Below are 21,058 nucleotides of genomic sequence, written 5' to 3'. Positions count from 1 at the left end.
GTCGCGAACTTAGCCGAGCAGCGCCGAGCTTAGCCGAACGCGTACGTCAAGCCCTTGTCACGTGGCGACAGGGTTGAGTAGCGGTGCTGCGCTCAGTTTTCCCAACACCTCCCCCTTTTAATTCAGCCGGTACGCGCTGAACCTACGAGGCAGTCTTCTACTCCTAGAAGAACGTCGTGGTAGTCGTGCCTGCTGGTGGTTGACGTCCTCGACACCCAAGGATGGATGTGCTGCTTCCCGAAACACAGGGGCTGCCGGAGATGATGCTGAGACATCCGGCTGCGATGTGGGCACAGGCGCTGATGGCTCGGACAAGGGAGTGGAGCTTTGTTCCGTGGGCAAACCCCACTCCTCTAACAGGATCTGTAGCGGCAGATTATCTTCATCCCGCTCTCCTTGTTTCCTAGAGACTGTAGTACGACGACGGAGCTGATTCACGTGGCGCCGAAGCCTCCGTTGCTCCGTTGTGATGACATCGTACATTACGGTGCCGATGCTGCGGATGATCTCCCCTGCAATCCAACTCCATGAATTGCCGCGAAATGTTTTGGCGTAAACCAAATCTCCAGGACGACATTTGGGGAAACCGCTATTCGCTGAAGACTCCCGTGATGGTGAGGGCCGCAGCAGATGATGAACCCGGTTGAACATGACTTCGGCAGGCGTGCGTTGGTCCAACATTGGATTCGGGGTGGAACGGTATGTTTGCAGGAACAGATCCAAAGCCTCCTCAAGCGATGCCTTTTCGATTCGAATTTTCTTCAAGGCCCGCTTGAAGGTATCCACGAACCGCTCGGCCTGGCCGTTCGATTGGGGATGAAACGGTGCAGTCGTGATGTGTTCAATGCCGTTAGCATCGCAGAACTCCTTGAAGACTTCACTGGTAAACTGAGTCCCGTTGTCGCTAACCAGTGTGACTGGTGGTCCGAATCTGGCAAATATTCCTCTCAAAAGAATGATTGTGGAATGTGAGGTTATACTTGCAGTTTTCACGATTTCGGGCCACTTCGTGAAGGCGTCAACTGCGATCAAGAAGTATGCACCATCGATTGGTCCGGCGTCGATGTGCACTCGCTGCCAGGGAGCTGATGGTTTTGGCCAGGGCGCTGTTGGAGACATACGTGGAGACTTTGCTGCGGCCTGGCAAGCATCGCAAGTAGCGACGCAGCCAGTGATGTCGTCGTCCAATGATGGACAGTAGACGAAACTGCGCGCTATCGCCTTCATCCGCTGTATGCCTGGATGTCCCTGATGGAGCTGCTTCAGGCACCTCGTCTGCAAAGCCGCGGGGATGACTACCCTCTCCCCGAACAAAATGCAGTTCCCAACGGTTGTTAAGGCGTCCTTCCGGCTTTAAAAGCGTGCCAGATCCTTGCCGAGTATGACGTTCCTTGGCCAACCGTTCGTGACGTACCTATATACGTTACGAAGTAAACATCGTTGCATGTAGCCTTTTCAACTTTTCTAAAACGAATCGGAAAAGTGTTTAGTGATTTTATGGCTACAGAACTTACAGCTTCCTCAAGCTCGATGCTGGCAATCATATATTCTGGGTCCGGCTTAGCATGCTTGTCAATAAGCCGGGATAGTACGTCTGCGTTGCCGAATTTGTCCGTTGGTATGTACTCGATGTGGAAATCGTACAGCTGCAATGTTAGTGCGAATCTTTGGAGCCGATTCGCCGTGTAGACAGGTATTCCCTTTTTGGAGCCAAAGATTCGTAGCAGGGGTCGATGATCGGTTTGAAGCCGGAAATGGCTACCGTACAGCATTTTATGAAAACGCGTCACCGCAAAAATGATAGCCAATCCCTCGCGGTCTATATGGCTATATGCTGCTTCGGCTTTTGTTAATGCACGGGACGCGTGTTGAACCACTTTTGTTGACCCGTCTTTAAATGTGTGACTTATTGTTGCACCCAGTCCGACGGAGGAGGCATCTGCGGCTACGATGATTTCAGCTCTAGGGTCATAGTGAGTTATAAGCAGGTCAGATGTTAAAATACGTTTAAATTTGTTGAAGGCCTCCTCGCACTGCTTCGTCCAGAGGAACTGGTTACCGTCCTTTAGTAACTCGTCCAGGGGGTACCTCAAATCCCGCATCCTGGGAACAAATGTGCCATAATAATTAATAGCACCCAAAAATGAGCGAACCTCCTGTATGTTTGTTGGTGCTGGTAAATTATTAATCGCATCTATCTTTGTCGGGTTGGGTCTGATTCCATTACGATCGATTATATGGCCGAGATATTCGATTTTCTGCATCCTAAATGCACATTTCTCGGCACGGATAGTGAATCCAAACTCCCTTATGCGTTGAAGCAGATTGGCCAAATTTGTATCGTGCTCTATTTCGGTTTTGCCCCCAACGACTACGTCGTCCATGTAACCTGACGTATCGTGCAGACCGGCGAGCATCGTGTCGATGATTTGTTGAAAAGCCGCGGGCGCGATTTTTATGCCGGGAGGCAAACGGTTATAATGGTAAAGTCCCCGATGCGTGTTTATCGCCAAGAGAGGTCTGTAACACTCCTCGATCTCGACTTGCGAAAAAGCGTCCGACAAATCTATTTTGCTGAAATATTGGCAGTGGGCTAATTTCGCAAAAATATCGTCTGGCAATGGTAGGGGATACTCGTGAGGCTGCAACGCATCGTTTAGCCCGGTCGAATAATCACCACATATTCGAACGTTACCATTGCTCTTACGAACGACGACGATTGGAGCGGCCCAGTCGGAGTAATCAACCGGCGTTATTATTTTAGCTTTTTCTAGCCGTTCGAGCTCATCGTCGACTACTGCCTGCATTGCATATGCAACTGGCCGTTTTGGACGGAAAACGGGTCGACTATTTTCTTTCAGCTGCAATCTGATTTGCGCTTTCGTGCAGAGCCCCGTGCCATTAAAAACTTCCGAAAAACTTTTCTGCAGATTCTGAGGGATATGCGTGTGAGTAGAAATTGTAGCACAAAACGTATTCATAGGAACTGATGCAAGCTCGAAAAGATCCACTAGATCTGTTCCTAATAAAAGTAGCTCACCCGGCGCCACGCGAATGATCGCTGGTTGTGTGACATTATTTATTGAAACTGTTGATGAAAATTCCCCCAAAAGCTTCAGTTCTTCGTTAGAGGCAGTTTTCGCATTTACTGAAGGCTTCACCAATGATGGTTGCCCTAATTTCCTCCATGCTGTTTCGTCTATGACGGTTATGTCAGACGCTGTATCCAACTGCAGGAGTATGACCGTTCCATTGATGGATACATTGACAAATTTGCGGTTTGTTTGTACGCTGCACACCCTAACGGTATTAGTAGAAAAAAATTGATTTCTTCCCCGGCGAACACCTTTTCGATTGCGACAGCGATTTTCCCGATGACCAGCCTTGTTGCATACTCGACACTTTTGTGTAGCTTGCGGACAATCTTTTACCCAATGCAGTTCACCGCACAGCCAACAAGGATTGGACGGCTTATCGTTTCCTGATCGGCCATCGTGATTTCCCCAGCGCGGGCGTGATCTCTTTGCGCGAAAATTCGGCTTGTTCTGCCGATCGCCATTTTGTATAGCATACACTTGCTCTCCCTTTTCGCCCACAATCATTGCATTGTCGAGTTTTAAATTTGCAATACGGTTACACTCCGCCGAAAGCTGCTCGAGTGTTACATCAGCGCGCTCTTCTATGCGAGTGAGCAATTTGAGCCGAAAATCTTTATCCGTTTCCTCCTTTAACCCACACACAAAAACGAGACACTTAAGCTGCTCTTCGCTCATCCCTTTTAGCTGGAAATCGACACACGCTCGATTGACACGACACGCGTACACCAGAAAATCTTCGGAACGGGATTTATTGAGCAGCATGCACTTATAACGCTTACTTAGTAGCGATTCAGCCTTGCCAAAAATTGATTTTAGCTTCTCGATTGTGGCTTCTAGCGTAAAATCACGAGGATAACGGGGTAATATAAAATTAACGTACCTTTCGTGCTCCATTGCACCCAGCTTACGCATGAGCAGCCTCACCTTTGCGGAATCGTCAATCCGTGCAGCATCATTGATGAATAAATCCTCGTACCGTGAGTACCAGGCCTCGAACGTGATTCCGGCTTCGGCCTCGAAGCGGAGCTCGGTGATGTTACTGGCCAATGCATCAAGGATTTGCTCCGGGTTGGGTGGCTGGAACTGCTGCTGTGTGTGTGATGCTGTTACCGGTTGTGATACCGGCTGCTGCTGCTGCTGCATTAATTTTGTCATCAACTGTTGCTGCATTTGCTGCATTTGCTGTTGCTGTTGCATTTGATGTTGCAAAAGTTGCATTAATTGGATCATTGAGGGCTCACCGTTTGCGGATGAATTCGACAGCGATGGTGGGTGCTGGCTTGTGGCTTGCGGGAACGATGGCGCTTGCTGGCTTGTCGCTGGCTGGAACGATGGCGCTTGCTGGCTTGTCGCTGGCTGGAACGATGGCAATTGCTGGCTTGTCGATGGTTGGACTCCCGTGGGCTGATCCATGGCAGGAGCGTTGGGCAGGAGGGGCTGATCATTTACCGGTTGCAGAAATACCGGTCCCGGAACCTCGAAATGCTGCGAAAGTCTTCGCTGCTCTTCATCCATCTCGATGTCTTCCGGACTCGTGTCCTTTCGGCGCCGTTTACGCGTTGACGGAATTTTGCACACGTATTACTTTACACTTTTTTTCACTACTAAAGTCTTTTTCCTTTTTACTCGTCGCCACTTTTATGGTTTGCAACTTATCACTTATTTATTTTAACAAATTAAAAATTACATAAAATAAACGCGTTTACAAGACACGCACTGTACAAGATAAAACGGGACGAGCACGCGCTACGTCCGTCCGGGTCGGCGGATAAAAGATGAAGAGGCCGATCCCGAGCCCTTCAGTCGCGAACTTAGCCGAGCAGCGCCGAGCTTAGCCGAACGCGTACGTCAAGCCCTTGTCACGTGGCGACAGGGTTGAGTAGCGGTGCTGCGCTCAGTTTTCCCAACAGTTATCATCACTTTGTGCGATGAAGAGGGTGGACGTAATAATTCGAGAGCTGTTCGTATTGGTCTTTTATAAATGTGCTCAGCTGGTGATTTTCCTTCCGGTGAACTACGACATGGTGTTGAAAGATAGCACAGCAGAAAGGTGTTGATGGCTTCTTCTAACGTTTCCCCCTCTGCTGTAATATTTTTAAAGACTCTCTTGAATGTGTCGACGAATCTTTCTGATAGTCCGTTTGACTGCGGATGAAAGGGAGCAGTCTTCAAATGCACAATACTATAGTGCTCACAGAATGTTTTGAACATATTATTAGTAAATTGTGTACCATTATCAGTGACCAATGTTTCAGGTTGTCCGTGTCTTGCGAAAATATTGCGGAGCATGCGCAATATTGCGGTTGTGGTGATGTCTTTAGTGCGCATCACTTCTGGCTACTTAGAGTATGCGTCAACCAGAATCAGATAGTAGTAACCGTCAACAGGCCCTGCATAATCGAGATGTATCCTTTGCCATGCTTTTTCCGGAACTGGCCAGGATTCAAGAGTTGTTTTTCTATCTGTTTTCGCAACACTAGAACATTCGATACACGATTTTACGATATGTGCAACGTCTTCATCGACGTTTGGCCAGTACACATACTGCCGTGCGATAGAGCGCATGCGTTCGATACCAGGGTGTCCCTTGTGTAGCTGCTTGAGGACACTTTCCCTGGAACTGGGAGGCACGACCAATCTCTCTCCATACAGAATACAATCTGCTACGACAGACAGTCCATCTCGTCGTTGATAAAATTGTAGGATTTTAGGATCCTTTATGATGGTTTTAGGAGGCCAACCTTCCTTAATGAACTTGATGATTTGTTGTAAGGTATCATCATTTTTGGTTGTATTTTGAATTGTCTTGAACGACAATAGGACTGCTTGCAGTGATTCGTTCAAGATGCTCCGAATACTTTTTTCGAAAGTGAGATTAGCTATCAGCATCTCTTCATCTGGCCGCACATGTCGATTGATAAGACGTGATAATACGTCGGCGCGACCAAAACTATCTGTAGAGTTATAGTTTATCGAAAAATCGTAGAGCAGAAGCGTTCATGCCCATCGTTGTAAACGATTTGCTGTATACATTGGTACACTGGTGGACATAAAAATAGGAAAAAAAAATTGTGTATTTTTTTGCGTTCACTAGGTGTCATCGCCAACAGTTCGAGGCGTACTGAATTTGCAATAGCCGATTTTTGCCTTTTATACTCTCATTTTTGGTGCGCTACTTATCTGAGTTTTGAGTGCCGGCAGCGTTTTGCGGCAGTATAAAAGGAGGGCCAAACCGTGTTGCGCTTCATTCTTCCATCAGTGGTCAAGGTGAAAGGTTGCTATTTAAAAATTCCACAAAATCATCATGGGTCGCGGAAAGCACTGCACACCAGAGGAGCGAAACACATTCAGGGGCTATATCGTGAGAACGCGCCAATCAAGACAATCTGCAAGGCGTTCGGCCGTTCGCGGACGTTTGTGGACAACGCCATTCGTAGCGAGGCTACGGGTAAATCGACAGGTCGTCCGCGAAAAACAACGGCCGACGTTGACGCGCAGATTGTTGAGATGATCAGGGCGGATCCTTTCAAAACTTGCGCTCGTATCAAGCAGGAGCTTGGTTTGCAAGTTTTGGTGAAAACGGTGTCTCGCCGTTTACACGCCGCTGGGTTCTGTGCCCGTAGACCGCGGAAGGTTCGTAAGCTGCTGCCGCACCACGTAGAAGCGCGCATTCGGTTTGCCGAAGAACATTTAGCTGCATCCATCTTTTGGTGGAGCAAAATAATTTTTTCGGATGAGTCCAGAATCAATCTGGATGGTTCAGTCGGCATAAAATACGTCTGGCGCCTTCCTAATCAGGCGTATCATCCGAAAAATACGATAAAAACCCTAATTCACGGAGGCGGCCACGTAATGGTGTGGGATTGCTTCTCCTGGCACGGCCCGGGTCCTTTGTTCCGTATCAACGGGACACTGAACTCGGAAGGGTATAGAAAAATACTTAGTCGTAAGATGTTGCCATACCCCCGACAAAAATTCGGAGACGAAGAGCATTACATCTTTCAGCACGATAACGATTCTAAGCACACATCGCGAACAGTTAAATGTTGTTTGGCAAACCAGGATGTGCAAGTTCTACCGTGGCCTGCGTTGAGTCCTGACCTCAACCCGATTGAAAATCTGTGGTCAACTCTCAAGCATCAGCTTAAGAACCAGCATGCACGTTCAGCCGATGATCTATGGGCACGCTGCAAGATTATGTGGAAACGCATAACCAGAAGCAAATGCCGTAAGCTCATCGGCGATATGGCCAAACGCTGTCAGGAAGTGATAGCGAATAACGGTCACCACATTGACCGTTAGAATGTGTTTTCGCTCTGTGGAACACCGCAACACCTCCTCCCAACCACCACTTAAATAGTCCTTTTCAGGGCTACCAAATATTTCTGACAAGAACTATGTCTTTCGGTCACAGAAAAAAGTTCCTATTTTTATGTCCACCAGTGTATACCCTTCTTTGCACCAAAAATGGCCAATAAAGATTTGTGATCTGTTTCCAGAATGAATCGACGCCCATAAATCATTCTGTGAAAGTGTGTAACCGCAAATATCAAAGCCAGCACCTCTTTTTCAATTTGGCTATAGTTACGTTCAGCTGATGTTAAGCTACGCGACACATGGTAAATGGCTTTAATTGATCTATCAGGAAACTTGTGAGCAATGCGAGCACCCAATCCTACGTTTGAAGCATCTGCAGATACTATTATCTCCATTTTTGGATTGTAATGCGTTAGCAGTAATGGAGATTGTAAAATTTCTCGAAAACGATCGAATGATCTTTGGCATGCTGTGGACCAATGAAATTTCATACCTGCCTTCAAAAGTTGATCCATGGGCTGACGGAGTGTGCGCATTTCTTGGACATATTTGCCATAATAATTTATGGCTCCAAGGTATGATCGCAGCGTTGGAATGTCGTGGGGTGGTGGCATGCTCACAATTGGTGCTATTTTATCTGGATCTGGCCGGATTCCTTGTGCATGAAGGATTTGTCCCAGATATTTGACTTGGCGCATATTGAAATTACATTTTTCAATGCGTACGGTAAATCCGTAATCTCGCAAACGGTTTAGCACGAGATGTAAGTTTTGCTGATGCTCATCTTCGTTTCGTCCACCTACTAATATGTCGTCCAGGTACCCTGTGGTGCTATTGAGCCCAGCGAGCATCGTATCCATCAACTTTTGAAATGCCCCTGGCACTGATTTGATGCCGGGTGACAATCGTGTGAATTGAAACAGTCCCTTGTGGGTGTTGATGGTTAGGGATGGTTGGCTTGCTTCGTCTACGGGTACTTGTAGGTAGGCGTCCGACAAATCAATATGGCTGAAAATGACGCAGTTAGCCATTTTCACGAAGATATCCTCTGGCAGTGTTAAAGGATAATTATTCGACTCCAGCACGTTGTTCAACCATTAGATCAACTTTAATTGATCTATCAGGAAACTTGTGAGCAATGCGAGCACCCAATCCTACGTTTGAAGCATCTGCAGATACTATTATCTCCATTTTTGGATTGTAATGCGTTAGCAGTAATGGAGATTGTAAAATTTCTCGAAAACGATCGAATGATCTTTGGCATGCTGTGGACCAATGAAATTTCATACCTGCCTTCAAAAGTTGATCCATGGGCTGACGGAGTGTGCGCATTTCTTGGACATATTTGCCATAATAATTTATGGCTCCAAGGTATGATCGCAGCGTTGGAATGTCGTGGGGTGGTGGCATGCTCACAATTGGTGCTATTTTATCTGGATCTGGCCGGATTCCTTGTGCATGAAGGATTTGTCCCAGATATTTGACTTGGCGCATATTGAAATTACATTTTTCAATGCGTACGGTAAATCCGTAATCTCGCAAACGGTTTAGCACGAGATGTAAGTTTTGCTGATGCTCATCTTCGTTTCGTCCACCTACTAATATGTCGTCCAGGTACCCTGTGGTGCTATTGAGCCCAGCGAGCATCGTATCCATCAACTTTTGAAATGCCCCTGGCACTGATTTGATGCCGGGTGACAATCGTGTGAATTGAAACAGTCCCTTGTGGGTGTTGATGGTTAGGGATGGTTGGCTTGCTTCGTCTACGGGTACTTGTAGGTAGGCGTCCGACAAATCAATATGGCTGAAAATGACGCAGTTAGCCATTTTCACGAAGATATCCTCTGGCAGTGTTAAAGGATAATTATTCGACTCCAGCACGTTGTTCAACCACGTCGAGAAATCCGCATAAATACGAACGGTGCCGTTCGGTTTTTGTACCACGACGATGGGTGCCGCCCAGTCAGAAAAGTCCACTTTTTTGATGATGCCAGGACTTCCCAGACGATGCAGCTCATCTTCAACAACAGTTTCCATCATGTACGCAACGGGTCTCTTTGCACGAAATACTGGTGTAGGCGTGCCCTTCAACGTTAGTTGTACTGCTGTCTTGTTGTACAACCCCATTTTGTCGTTGAAGACGTCTCGATAACGAGACCGTAGTTCTGCTATGTTTGTCGTCTTCGTGGTGCAGATCTGGTTGCAGAATGCTGTGATTGGCTCGTTCCACAGTCCAAAAGGGTCCATCATATCAATCCCTAAAACGTTAAGATTGACATTCGGATCAGTTACAAAACACTTACCCTGTTTCGTAACGTTATTGATGGTGATGCTGCACTCCAGCTCCGCCGCTAATTGCAACGGATCGCCCGACGCTGTCCTAGCATTGCAAGTGGCTGGTTTGACTGCCGGAGAACCGATACGCTTCCATGCCTGATGTGAGATGATGGTGATGTCCGATTCCGTGTCAATTTGCAGTCGATGAGAAATGTTGTTGAGATGAACGGAGACGAACTTCCTTCTTTGAGTGACATGGTTGACTGTCACTATTTTCGATGTCTGTCCCTGATGTTGCTTCCGCCTGTACTGCTTCTTCCACGGTGCCTTCTGCGCTGGAGCACTGGTGGTCGCCATTGATGTGAAATAGGCGCAGTATCCCTCGGAATGTCCAATTTTACCACAATCTTTGCATTTTTGGTTTCGACTCGGACAATCTTTGTGGAAGTGCATTGCACCGCAAGACCAGCAAGGAGTACGAGGATGATCCTGCTGTTTGTTTCCTCCGCTGGGATGACGTTGTTGCTGTGATGGACCTTTGTTAGCAACGTACTGCACTGACGATGGTTGCTCTACAAGCACAGTGTCCTGTTTGAGGTTAACGAGACTGTTGCACTGTTCGACGATTTGTTGGAGCGTGATGTCCTGTGCTTCGTTCAGTTTGTTGATCAGCCTCATACGAATCTCTGCATCGCTGCTTGACTTAAGTCCACATACGTAGATCAAGCATTTAAACTGTTCCTCAGTCAACTCGGAAAGTTTAAATCAACACAGGATTTGTTCACTTTGCAGGAATATGAAAGATAATCATCTACGTCATCTTTTGTCATATGAAGACAATTGTATCTACGGCGAAACGTAGAGATGGTAGCGCCAAACAGGGATTTTAGCTTTTCCACTGTTTGTTCGAATGTGAATTCGCGAGCTAGTTTTGGCAATATGAAACTATTGTACCGCTCGTGATCTTGTGGGCTCAGTTTGTGTAAAAGTAACCTCACTTTTCCCGCGTTGTCAAGGTTGCAAGCATCTCGATCGAAAAGTTCGCTGTAACGGGAGTACCAAGCGTCGAAAGTGTATCCGTTTTCTTTGTCGTAGACAAACTCTGACATATTACTTGATAATGAGCCAAGTACAACCTCCACATGTGTGAACTTTTGTATGGATTGATTCGTCAATTGAAGCTGTTGTGCCATAGAAGACATGAGGCTCTGCTGGTTGGCGAGATTTTTCAGTATCGCTTCCGACACATAATTTGATGACTCTCCTCCGCCTGCTGCAGAATTGTTTTTTTGAGCACTTTCGATTGTCGATGATAACACACGGTCCCGGGAAAATTTTCGCTGGTTTTTGCAAACTTCTACCGCCTCGTCGCCACTGTTACGTTTTCTTGTTACTTTATTTCACTACCTTATCTCATGCGTCTCTTGTACAATACAGGCGTCCCCCGAGTTACGACCCCTCGAGTTACGACGATTCGCAGTTACGACGATTTTGATTTTGACAGTTTAAAGTTGTCATTGAAATGAAATTGATATATTTTTTGAATTTCTGTGCTGATAACCGTTACAAACACATTTCCACAGATTTCACAACTCCCCAGTCTTGAATATCTATATCGTATAAATTTTACCCCAAAAGCCGTTTTCAAATTATCGTACATTATTTGAAATAAAATACTAGATTTCATTGATTCCTACTCTACAATTTTGGTTATAAACTTTAAGTTCACAGATATTCGACGTACGACTATTTCGACTTACACCTTCGACATTTTTTCAGTCCCAAATACAGTCGTAACTCGGGAGACACCTGTACTCATTCTTCCCATGTGCCCCCGGCATCCGGCAGCTGTCACTTGTCACCCCGAGGTGCGTATAGAAATGCAGGTGGACGCACTGCTAGCCGAAGGGGTTCTTACCGCACAGTGGGCTGTCCTGCCAACAAATATCAAGTTTACTCCACAGCTGTCCACGTCCTAATTTCGCCAAAAACTCGTCAACCGAAGGCATTAGATAATGTTCCCTTAATACCGCTTCGTTGACTCTTCTGAGGTCAAGACACAAACGAGGCTCTCCGTTTCACTTTCCCACTACGGCGAAACCCATGTCGTCGAGCCTGTCTTTATCTTGATTATATCCCTTTTTAACAATCCATCTAACTTCCGATCTACTGACTCCTCCAAAGGTATCGGAATTCGTCGCATCGGCTGATAGAACGGGATGATTTGTGGGTTCATCTTAATTTTTGCTGTTATGCCCTTCATTTTTGGAATCGGATCTACTTGCACTCTGTTTATGTCTAGCCCGACTTTCAAAATACCTAGTTGCTTAGCCGTCTTGTCACCCAGTAACCAACGTTGTCCTTTTTCTACCACAAAAAACTCCGCTTGAAAGCGTTGGCCCGCTACAGCAACCTCTGCAACAAAAGTGCCTAATATTGTGAGTGGTTTCAGGCTTCTGTATGCTCTCAAGATCTTCGAACTTCGTTGACTCCTCCAAGCATACAAGATATTACGTTTGACTCATTCCCTGAATATAATGCATAATACACTTTCGAACCATTTGTTTCCTCCTCAGTTTTCGGTTGTTTTGCCTCTGATGATTCGTCAATTGCTCGTATTTGACGTTTAGTCGGACCCTTCTCCATAAACTTTCGGCAAATTTGTTCAAAATGAACAAGTTTCTTACAATTTTGTTAAATATTTGTCGATTCAAAGAGGATTCTTACGCACGTGTTGTTTGGTTGAAGGTTTTAGCAAAAGAGAGCGAGGTTTATTCAACATCTGACGTTCTTGCTTATTCGACGTCCCGCTTAGTCTTTGTCGTCGTTTACATATGTGCGGATCGACTTCTTGCGCGTTGTACTTATTCAACACTCCTCCTCAACGCGTGTTTGTTAATGAATTAGCTCCTCCTTAATATATCCAGCTAATCCTATCATTGCAACTAACTTTTGCAATCTTATCCTCGGCAAGGGTTTTGTAAGGAGATCTGCTATCATAATTTCCGAAGCACAATATACACAACTAATCTTTCTTTCCTTGATCTGATTCTTGGTGAAGTAATATCTCGTAGCGATATGCTTCGTTCTGTTGCTTAACTTTTCTCCTTATAACAATTTCAGGCAGCTCTGATTATCTTCATATATTAAAACCTCTTGCTCATCGTTGAGCTCCTTAAGAAGTAATTTAAGCCAAATCGTTTCCTGAATTGCCTCCGATAATGCTACAAACTCAGCTTCTGTGGTAGAAAGTGACACGCAACTTTGTTTCCTACATGCCCAGCTAACTGTTCCACCATTCACTTTAAATACGTATCCGCTGTTGGATTTCCTATCCTGTTTGTTTTCTGCCCAGTCTGAATCGCAGTATCCTATAATTCCATTTGTTGTGCCTTCTTGGCTCAACCGCAAACGAAAATCGATTGTACCCTTTAAGTATCGTATCACCCGTTTAACCTCTTTCCAATCACTTTGAGTGGGCCTAATCATTTTCTGACTCAAAATCGAAACTGCTGCTGCGATATCGGGCCTCGTATTTATCGCTATGTAAAGTAGCTTACCGATCATCTTCTGGTAGTCATAGTTACTTGCTAGCGTTACTTCTTCTTCTTCGCGCTTAACGTAACCGGGGTCGAGAGGGATATTGGATATCTTCGCGTCGACTAAGCCACAAGTTTCGATCACATCGGTTATGTATTTCCTCTGGCTCAGGAAATAATCGCCTCGTTTGTCCTTTTCTATCTCAATTCCTAAAAAGAAATGTTGCATAGTAACACGCATAACGCAGTAACATTGCAAGACTCGATCAGAGTACACATTGAGTGAATAAAGACGATTCCATTCTGAACTAAGGAATAAAGCAGTTGTGTTTTTCTCAAGATATATTCCCTGCGACATATCATTTTGGCGACGAGGATTATTACTGAACCCGGAACCCGAAGCTCACGAGATTCTGAAGCTAACGAGAATTAGCGTCAAGGATGAACAATGAAAACCTTGAAACCGTTATCAACCAAATGGCTCAACTTCTTCAACAGATGGCTGCTTTTAAAACTAGAAGTCCTGACGAAATCCTTGAATCTTTATCGAAAACCATCGAGGAGTTTCGTTTCGATGAAGAAAACAACATCACTTTTGAAAAATGGTATGTACGTTTCAAAGACCTTTTTCAAAACGATGCCAGCAGTTTGAATGACGAGGCGAAAGTGCGACTTTTGCTGAGGAAGCTGGAAACGTCCGCTCACAGCCGGTATGTGAATTACATTCTTCCGAAGCAACCGCATGAAAATTCGTTTGAAGAAACCGTCAATATTCTCAAAAAAATCTTCGGAAAGCAATATTCGGTGTTCCACAAAAGGTACCAGTGCTTGCAGATAGTGAAATCTGCATTAGAAGATATCATCACTTACGGCGGAAGAGTGAATAAGGCATGCGAGGATTCTGAGTTCGAGAATTTGAAATTAGACGATTTCAAATGTCTAATTTTCATTTGCGGACTGCAAGCTCCGGAATTCTCGGATATCAGAGCAAGACTGCTATCTCGAATAGAAAACGCGACGCCGGAGGCTAAAGTGAACATTCAAACACTAATGGCAGAATTTCAACGGCTTATCAATCTGAAAGCGGATACAACGATGATCGAAAATCAATCAAGATCGAAGCATTCCGTGCATGCAGTTTCAGAGAAGAAACCGTATCGTTTGCCACAGCCTTCCCGATTCGACAATTCAAAAGATCAGCGTCAACCGAAATCAGATTCGAATACTGTCCCTCGTACTCCTTGTTGGCAATGTGGAAAAATGCATTTTGTACGGGATTGCAATTTTACAGATCATCTCTGCAAAGTGTGCAAAAATGTAGGCCACAAGGAAGGTTACTGTAAAGCCATGAGATCAAAATCTTCAAACAACAACACATATCAAAAGAGTGAGAAGAATCAAAATCAAAATCAAAAGAAATCTCAGGGAATTTTCGTTAATCATGTCACGAAAAACACTGCTAAAAGGAAATTTATCTCTATCATAATCAATGGCATAACTACATCACTCCAACTGGACACCGCAAGTGACATAACAGTTATTTCTAAAACAACATGGCAACATTTGGGTCAACCGAAACTTTCTCAAGCATCCATTGAAGCATCGAATGCATCGGGAGAACAACTCAAGCTTATCGGTGAATTCGAATGCGAGGTTATCCTTAATGCGATTACAGAGAAATGTGTTTGTTTTGTTACATCATCACCAGTCCTAAATGTTATAGGTATAGATTGGATAGATAGGTTTAATCTATGGGCAATTCCCTTCGATGTACTGTGTAAGAAAGTTTCATCAGCATGTCCAAAGGATCGAATAGTACAGCTTCAATCGAAATATCCAACAGTTTTCGATGATTCGCTTGGACATTGCACAAAAACGAAGGTGAAACTGTTTCTGAAGCCCAATGTAAAACCAGTTTTCTGTCCAAAACGACCAGTACCATTCAATACTATCGCTCTTGTGGATGCGGAACTATCAAGACTACAATCACTAGGCATCATCACACCAATAGACTTTTCGGAGTGGGCTGCTCCGATAGTAGCCATTCGCAAGCCTAATGGTAAAGTTCGAATTTGTGCGGATTATTCGACGGGGCTTAACGAAGCTTTAGAGTCAAATCATTATCCTCTACCTACTCCTGAAGAAATTTTTGCACAGTTGAACGGAAGTGTTGTATTCAGCATAGTCGATTTGTCCGATGCATACCTACAAGTAGAAGTAGAAGACGAATCTAAACACCTTCTTACGATCAACACACATAGAGGTCTTTTTCAGTTCAACCGTCTCGCACCGGGAGTCAAATCAGCACCTGGAGCTTTTCAAAGACTAGTTGACGGTATGATTGCTGACATTCCTGGCGTTAGAACATTTCTAGATGATGCTATAATTTTCGGTAAAACTTGGGAGGCACACAAGCAATCATTAGACACATTTCTTCAGCGTTTAAAAGAATATGGCTTCCACGTCAAGCTGGAAAAATGTCATTTCTATCAAACTGAAATTGTCTATTTGGGGCATGTGGTAGATCGCAACGGCATACGTCCTGACCCAGAGAAGCTGAAAACCATCGCATCTATTCCAGCACCAACGAACATTTCCGAATTAAGATCGTTCTTAGGAGCTGTGAATTTCTACGGCCGATTTGTGAGAAACATGCATGAACTCAGACACCCGTTAGATCAATTGCTAAAGAAGGATACGAAGTGGAAGTGGAATTCGGATTGTCAGACATCGTTCGAAAAATTCAAGAAAGTACTGCAATCTGACTTACTGTTGACACATTATGATCCGAATCTTCCTATCATCGTTGCAGCAGATGCGTCTAGCACCGGCGTTGGCGCAGTCATTTTTCATAAATTTCCGAACGGATATTTGAAAGCCATTCAACATGCTTCAAGAACATTAACGTCTGCAGAACAAGGCTACGGACAACCGGAAAAAGAAGCTCTGGCTCTTACTTATGGGGTAACCAAATTTCATAAGTACTTACTTGGTCGGAAATTTACTCTTTTAACCGATCATAAGCCTTTACTATCCATATTTGGTTCAAAAAAGGGAATTCCTTTGCACACAGCAAACCGACTCCAACGGTGGGCATTGATGTTATTAAACTACGATTTTACCATCGAATATGTTTCAACCACCGAGTTTGGGTGCGCTGACATGCTATCAAGGCTAATCGATCGTTGCAAGCAACCAGAGGAAGATTACGTTATAGCTTCGATTTCACTTGAAGAGGATATTCAAAACGTCATGCACGAATCATTGAAACAAGTACCAGTATCATTTGCTGACATTCAAAAAGCAACAAGATTGGACGAAACACTGCAAGCTGTTTTGAAATTCATCCGGGAAGGCTGGCCGAACGAAGCGTCGTCAATCAAAAATCAAGACATTCGTTCGTATTACACACGAAAAGAATCGTTAACGCATGTAGATGGATGTATCTTGTTTCACAACAGAGTTGTTGTTCCAAACATTTACAGGAAAAAGGTACTTCAACAATTCCATCGCGGTCATCCTGGAATGGTGCGAATGAAATCCATTTCTCGAAGTTTCGTTTTCTGGCCGGGAATGGATGTCGATATCGAAAACTTTGTCCGGCGTTGTACTTCATGTTGCACTGCTGGCAAAGCACCAATCAAAGAAACACCTGAATCTTGGCCTGTGCCGGAAAAGCCATGGTCACGGGTACACGTGGACTATGCCGGTCCTGTAGATGGCGTGTATTTTTTGGTTGTAGTTGATCCATACACAAAATGGCCAGAAGTATATGCAACCAAAACTACAACAGCAAAGACAACTATCAAGTTTTTAACGCAATCATTCGCAACGTTTGGTGTTCCAGAAACTATAGTCTCTGATAATGGTACCCAGTTCACCAGCTTTGAATTCCAAGCATTTTGCAAACAATTGGGTATTTGTCACATCCGTACTGCACCATACCATCCGCAGTCAAACGGTTTGGCAGAACGTTTCGTGGACACACTAAAGCGTACATTGCGAAAAATTCGAGCAGGAGGAGAGACTTTAGATGAAGCTTTGCAGACTTTTTTGCAAGTTTATCGAACCACACCTACACCAGATAAGTCTCCAGCTGAATTGATGTTTCAGCGGCCTATTCGAACAGTTCAGTCATTATTACTACCTCCAGTTTCACGGTCACGAAATGAAAAGCCAGAAGCTGGTAGAAAATTCTTCGATCCTGGAGAAGCGGTTTATGCCCAAGTCCACCGTAATAATTCCTGGGAGTGGAAACCGGCATCAATAGTCGAACGAGTCGGTAGAGTGAATTACAACGTGTTTTTGGAAGACAACCAGCGAATTATTCGCTCACATGCAAATCAACTGAAGAAGCGTCTACAGGAGGAAACATCGTGTGGAAATAGAAATTGTCACGACACTGGAAATTTGTTAACTATTTTCTTTGACGAATTTGAATTGGGAACTCCACAGGCAGTTGAAAACTCAATTGAAATGACTGAACAAGAACATTACTATTCAGCTGATGAAGAGTCCGCTGAAGAAATTGAAGGAGAAAATTGGCAAACATCATCGTCCACAGTTACTACTCAAGCCACTCCACCGATGCCTGCATCTTCTGCTCAACCCGTGAAAGCGGAAAGACCTCGAAGAATTCGTAGGCCACCAGCCAGGTTTGAACCGTATTGGTGAATTAAGGGGGGAGATGTTGCATAGTAACACGCATAACGCAGTAACATTGCAAGACTCGATCAGAGTACACATTGAGTGAATAAAGACGATTCCATTCTGAACTAAGGAATAAAGCAGTTGTGTTTTTCTCAAGATATATTCCCTGCGACATATCAAGAAACAAACATCACCGATAACATTTACCTCGAATGACTTCTGCAGTCCCGCGAGTAACGACGATATCATTCCGGGATCTTCTCCCGCCACGATCAAGTCATCAACGTAAACGAGAACGTAACACCAGCTTCCTCGATGCCGCCTTCGATACAAGCAAGTGTCCGCCAAACAACTGTTGAAGCCTTGACGTCTCAACTCCTCATCCAGTCTCTGATTCCATGACCTTGCCGCCTGCTTCAGTCCGTAAAGTCCCTTGTTTAATTTACAGACCTTTCCATCAGCATTCAGACCACATGGAACCCGCATATAAATCTCTTCTTCCAGCTTTGCATACAGGAATGCGGTTTTGATATCATACTGCTTCACCGCCAAGTTCTTCTTAGCTGCTACTGACATCAGACTACGAAAGGTCGTTTGCCTGACTACCGGCGCAAACACTTCATCGTAATCCTTCCCATACTGCTGGCTAAACCCTTGAGCAACTAATCGGGCTTTGTATCGGTACAACTTTCCATCTGCGTCGGTTTTGCGCTTATAAACCCATTTGCACCCAATCGCTTTACGTCCTGGAGGCAAATCTACTATCGTCCATGTGTCATTAGCTTCGATTGACTCGAGCTCTTCAGCCATAGCTTGCTTCCACTGATCCGCATCCCAGGAAGCCATTGCCTCTGCATAATTCTTCGGTTCCTCACTACACAACTCTTGTTGAAAAGCAGCAACCCCTTCCGGTTCACCTTCTGTACTTTCATAATCATCACTGCTTTCGTCAGACGACACTGAACCAGGTGCGCTTGTATTGCCAACCACGAAATCGTTGAACCTTTCTGGAACCTTATGCTGACGTTTACTGCGTCTCAACACCTGAGGCTCTACTTCACTTATGCTGGTAGATGGAGTATTCGTGTTGATATGGGATGGTATATCTTCCGCCGTGCTGTCGCTTATATGCTCCAAATCATTTTCATCATTGTGCCTGCTTCCCTGTACTTCACTTAAATCAAGCAACACTGTGCTATCTAGCTCGGGAATCTGCGCATTTGTATCACCACCTTCATTGATGAAAATGACATCGCGACTTTTCATCATGCACCTTGCAGCAGGATCGTACAACCGATACCCCTTGGTGTCCTCTTCAAATCCAACGAGCACACACTCTTTTGATTTAGGATCCCATTTCTGTCGCTTCACCTTGGGAATCTGTACCATCGTTTTCGTACCAAACACCCGGACATGTGCAATATCCGGTTTCTTGCCGCTCCACACCTCTTCTGGTGACAAATCATGGCTATTGGTCAGCGATCTATTTATCAGATATACAGCTGTCTGCACAGCTTCTGCCCAGAATGTTTTCGGCAACTTCGCTTCGTACAGCATACAACGCGCCTTTTCCACAATTGTTCGGTTTGCACGTTCTGCCATGCCATTCTGTTCCGGCGTGTACTCATTTGTTGTCTGATGCCGTATGCCATGCTTCTGTAAATATTTTTGAAATATTGCATTGATGTATTCTTTGCCATTGTCCGTTCGAAGCACTTTCATTCTTCTCTCACTCTGACGTTCTGCCTTCACATGGAAATCTTTGAAGCATTCTAGCACTTCATCAGCTGACTTGCTTTTCAAAAAGTACACCCACACTCGTCGCGACATATCATCAATAAAAGTTATATAATAACGATTACCTCCCAATGATGACACTTCCATGGGACCAGAAATATCCGAGTGTATTACTTCCAGCAATCCATCAGCTCTCGTTCCACTCTTACTAAAAGGCAACCGTGTCTGCTTTCCCATCGGACAAATCCGACAATCACCAATCGAATCTTTTCCGTTCATTCGCATACCATTCACGACACCATTGACCATCTTTCTCAGGTTGCTTGCATTCATATGGCCCAACCGCTTATGCCATATTTCCATCGAATGATCTGAGCATGCCAGTACCTTATTTCGTTCATACGATTTCCGTTCGATTATCTTGAACAAATCGTTCTCCATCACACCAGTCGCAATAACAATGCCATCACTATTCATTATTCGGCATCCTTCGTTATCAAACACGACTGTATTCCCCTTTTGCACTATTCGTGACACCGACAGCAAATTCATCGAAAGATTGGGAATATAGTGAACATCGTGAACCGGTAGAATACCCCCTTGTCTACTCTTAGCCGGATAAAGTTTTGCAGTGCCACATGCTTTGACCTGCATGGTCCTATTATTCGCAGCCAGGACCGTTCCGCTTCTATCTTTCACGGCTTCCAAGAGTTTGAGGTTACGTGTCATATGCATCGTGGCACCAGAATCCACATACCAATCGCTCTCTGCACCTTCAGCAACACTTAACAGAACCGCTCCAAACGCATTCGATCTTGCATTAGATTGATCATCGCATTGTCTAGCGATGTGGCCAAATTTATGACATTTCCAACATTTGGGGCCTTTGTGATCAAATCTTCTAGGCTGGTTCTTTACGCGTAGCTTGTGTGTATCACGTTTCACGACACATATTTTTTCATGCGTCGAATCTTCTTCCTCTTGCAACAGAATCGTTTTCACCGAATCGCCCGTTATAGCTGTGCCTGAATTCTTTAATGCCATTACCATAGGCTGATAACGTTCAGGCAACCCAGCAAGGAGAAGCGCACCAACAAATCGTTCTGCAATCGTGAAACCGATCGCGTTTAATTGGTGGCATGTAGAAATCATTTTGTTCGCATACTGTTCCATAGATCCACAGCTCTCCAAGTCGGTTCTAATTAGCTTGTAAAGCAGACCAACTTCTCGTGCTAAGCCCGTTTCTTCAAACGCGTCACACAGCTTCTTCCAAGCTTCTTGAGCCGTTCGTGTATCTTTCACATGATAATAATTATGCGGTTCTAACAGCAATATGATTCTACCTCGCGCTTTCTTATCCTTTACGGGATTCACGGCCTCTACTGTTCCGTCGGCTTTCACAATAGGCTCGACGGCGTCCCACAGGTCTTCGACTTCTAA

General features: G+C 44.8%; 2 protein-coding genes across 2 annotated transcripts; one reads left to right on the top strand and one right to left on the bottom strand.

Annotated features, from left to right (window-relative positions):
- Positions 1-1,334: 1,334 nt before the first annotated feature.
- Positions 1,335-6,426, bottom strand: LOC133391865 (uncharacterized protein K02A2.6-like). The gene has a single exon (XM_061648431.1). The coding sequence runs from the start codon at positions 4,611-4,613 to the stop codon at positions 1,335-1,337; it is 3,279 nt and encodes a 1,092-aa protein (XP_061504415.1). The 5' UTR covers positions 4,614-6,426.
- A 7,048-nt stretch (positions 6,427-13,474) lies between these two features.
- LOC133395098 (uncharacterized protein K02A2.6-like) lies at positions 13,475-21,058 on the top strand. Its single transcript, XM_061663797.1, has 2 exons — positions 13,475-16,383; positions 21,025-21,058. The coding sequence occupies exons 1-2, from the start codon at positions 13,673-13,675 to the stop codon at positions 21,056-21,058; spliced, it is 2,745 nt and encodes a 914-aa protein (XP_061519781.1). The 5' UTR covers positions 13,475-13,672.

The sequence above is a fragment of the Anopheles gambiae genome, chromosome 2 (assembly GCF_943734735.2).
Source record: "Anopheles gambiae chromosome 2, idAnoGambNW_F1_1, whole genome shotgun sequence".
Taxonomy (NCBI): domain Eukaryota; kingdom Metazoa; phylum Arthropoda; class Insecta; order Diptera; family Culicidae; genus Anopheles; species Anopheles gambiae.
This window is presented reverse-complemented; position numbering and strand designations above follow the sequence as displayed.